This window comes from Bison bison, unplaced genomic scaffold (genome assembly GCF_000754665.1).
Source record: "Bison bison bison isolate TAMUID 2011002044 unplaced genomic scaffold, Bison_UMD1.0 scf7180017846039, whole genome shotgun sequence".
NCBI lineage: Eukaryota > Metazoa > Chordata > Mammalia > Artiodactyla > Bovidae > Bison > Bison bison.
The window spans coordinates 1,087-3,406 of NW_011476612.1; the positions used below are offsets into that span (position 1 = coordinate 1,087).

Here is a 2,320-nt window from a genome sequence, read left to right on the forward strand (position 1 = left end):
CAAGAGCCCTGCTCAGTGGGCAGGGAATAGGGACTTTCTCTTCCCCCACCGAGTGGGGCTCTAGGGCAGGCTGGCCCTGAGCCCAGAGCGATCCGGGGATTTCTGAGCCTGGGTGAGGCGAGGCATGGTGGGAGGTGGGGAGACTGCTGCACAAAGCAGCTGGAGCAACGTCCCCCCTGGCCAGCCCCTCCCCTGTCCGGCCTGCTAGCAGCTGCACCCTGCCAGGGCCAGCTGACCGTCAGCACCCAACGGGGGGTCTCTGCGTCAGGCCTGAGAGCCCAGTGGGGCTGGCCACGCCGCCCGAGCTGTGGGCGCAGACCCCAGGGATGCAGACAGGCAGACCCAGGCCCGGAGGGGCACGGGAGAGCTGGGTGTGTCTGCCCGCGGGGGGCCTGGGCAGGGCAGCGCTCACCGGAGGCACCCCTCTGGAAGTAGTTGTAGTACTGGGACACGTAGGTCAGGATGCTCAGCCGGTCGGGCACCTTCAGGGCCACCATGTCCTCGGCGTCCAGCAGGGCCGGGATGCCCAGCTGCTCCTCCGCCACGCTAAAGGCCTGAGGGAGGGCGGCGGTCAGCGAGGGGCCGGGAGACCCCACCCCTCCTTGGCCAGACCACCAGCTACCCCCGGAGGAGTGGGATGGGCCCGAGGCAGCAGAACCGCCTGGAGTCCAGAAGGGTCAGGTTCTGGTTCGTGGTCTGCTCGGCCTGCGTGGCTCCCTGGCCTCAGTTTACCCGTCTGTATAATGGGGATCACACCCCAACAACGGGATTGAAGGAGCCAGGGGCCCGTCTGGGCCCTGGTCCTCAGGGACTCCAGCCCGTCACCGTGGAGACCCCTCAACGGTCCCCCACCCCCGGATCTGTGTACCCCTGGCTGACACGGGCCTCACAGGTCACGGGGCAGCTTTCTCCATGGGAGAAGCCCTCCCCAGGCCAACGGGGACCTGTGTCCTAGGAGCCAAAGCCGGGGGCCGCGGCTGGAAGGGCACTGGCAGGAGGGGCTCCCCACTGGCCCTGGCCTCTGCGTCTCCCCGCCCCGCCTCGGGCTGCCTCCCCTACCTGGCTCTGCGCCGTCGGGGCTCTTCCTGCCCGCCCAGTGGGCTCCCGCCTTCGCACTCCATTCCTCCCCTAAACTACCGTGACTCCCCCAATCTCTGTGCATCCAGGAGGCTCCTGGGCCCGCAGCCCCGCAGCCCCAGCAGTGATGGCCCCTCCACGCCAGATACTGAGGCCTCCCGCCGCCTCTAAGTCCTTCAAACACAGGCGGGATCTGGCTCCTCTGGCTGCCCCCCGCCCTGCACAGACCCTGTGGCACCAGGGGCAGCTCCCAGCACAACAGCCTTCAGAGAAGAAGCCAAGTTCTCCCCACACCCCGGGCTGCCGGCTGCTCCAGGCTCCTCCCTCTGTTCTAGTCTCCTCTTTCTTTTCCGACCTCCCCCCCAGCTCTGTTCCAGCCTTCTCCTCTCACTGTTCCAGCCTCCCCCTCCGTCCCTGCCGGGCCCCGCCCGCTGTCTCCCACAAGCAGGGCGCCCTCCAGCCCCGGAGCCTCACCTCCGCAGCCCCCCTCCCGGCCTCACCCAGGGAGGCACCCCGGTCCCCTCACCATGCCTCGCACCCGCACACATTCCCCGTGGTCAGGTGGTCTAACCACCCTGTCACAGTGGGCATATCCCATCCCAAGCCGTCCACGCGTGGCTGGTGAGGGTCTGAAACGTGGTCAGTGCCGCTGAGGAACTGAAAATGCCATTTCATTTCATCTCGATTAAGTTTCCCATTGCCCACGCCGAGCAGCGGCTGCACCCAGGCCGGGCCCACAAGGGAGCGCAGTGAGCACGGGCCAGCGCCCTGGCATCGGCGGGTGGCCAGGAGCTCGCTGAGCAGCAGAGACGCTGAGGCTAGCCGGGAGGGGTCCATGGTAGGAGGGCCAGGCAGCAGTTGAGGCCATTAGCCTGAGAGCAGGTCCATCCCAGGACCCCCAGGGGCCCCGTCCCGCCCACTCCCCCTGCTCTGCCCCGGGTGGGAAGGAGGGTCCAGGAAGAGGGACTGGGAGGGCCTGGCTGCAAGATCAGGGGCTGCTCTGGGAGCTGGGGCTGCCCTGCGCGGGCTGGCCCTTCCCCTGACCACCTGCAGGCAGCGGCGACTCTGAAGCGACCCCTGGGGACGTCGCCCCATGAGGGTCCCTGGGACACGGGCTGGGGAGGCACAAGCGGGCACTCACCAGCTTGTTGTTCTCATAAACGTTTTCCTTCCTGAGAGCATCGAAGTTTCTGGAAAATAAGAACGCTGGTGTTCAAAGCAGCTCAGGGTCCAAGAAAGGAGG

The 2,320-nt window shown here is 67.3% G+C and overlaps 1 protein-coding gene across 1 annotated transcript in view; it reads right to left on the reverse strand.

The window, feature by feature from the left end:
• Positions 1-2,320, reverse strand: part of LOC104987416 — a gene marked incomplete at its 5' end in the record, with an annotated part of 25,669 nt that overhangs the window by 1,029 nt on the left and 22,320 nt on the right. The window contains 2 exons of the mRNA XM_010838310.1: positions 413-554; positions 2,219-2,267. Coding sequence (XP_010836612.1) covers positions 413-554; positions 2,219-2,267 — 191 coding nt within the window. The remainder of the gene's footprint in view (positions 1-412; positions 555-2,218; positions 2,268-2,320) is intronic.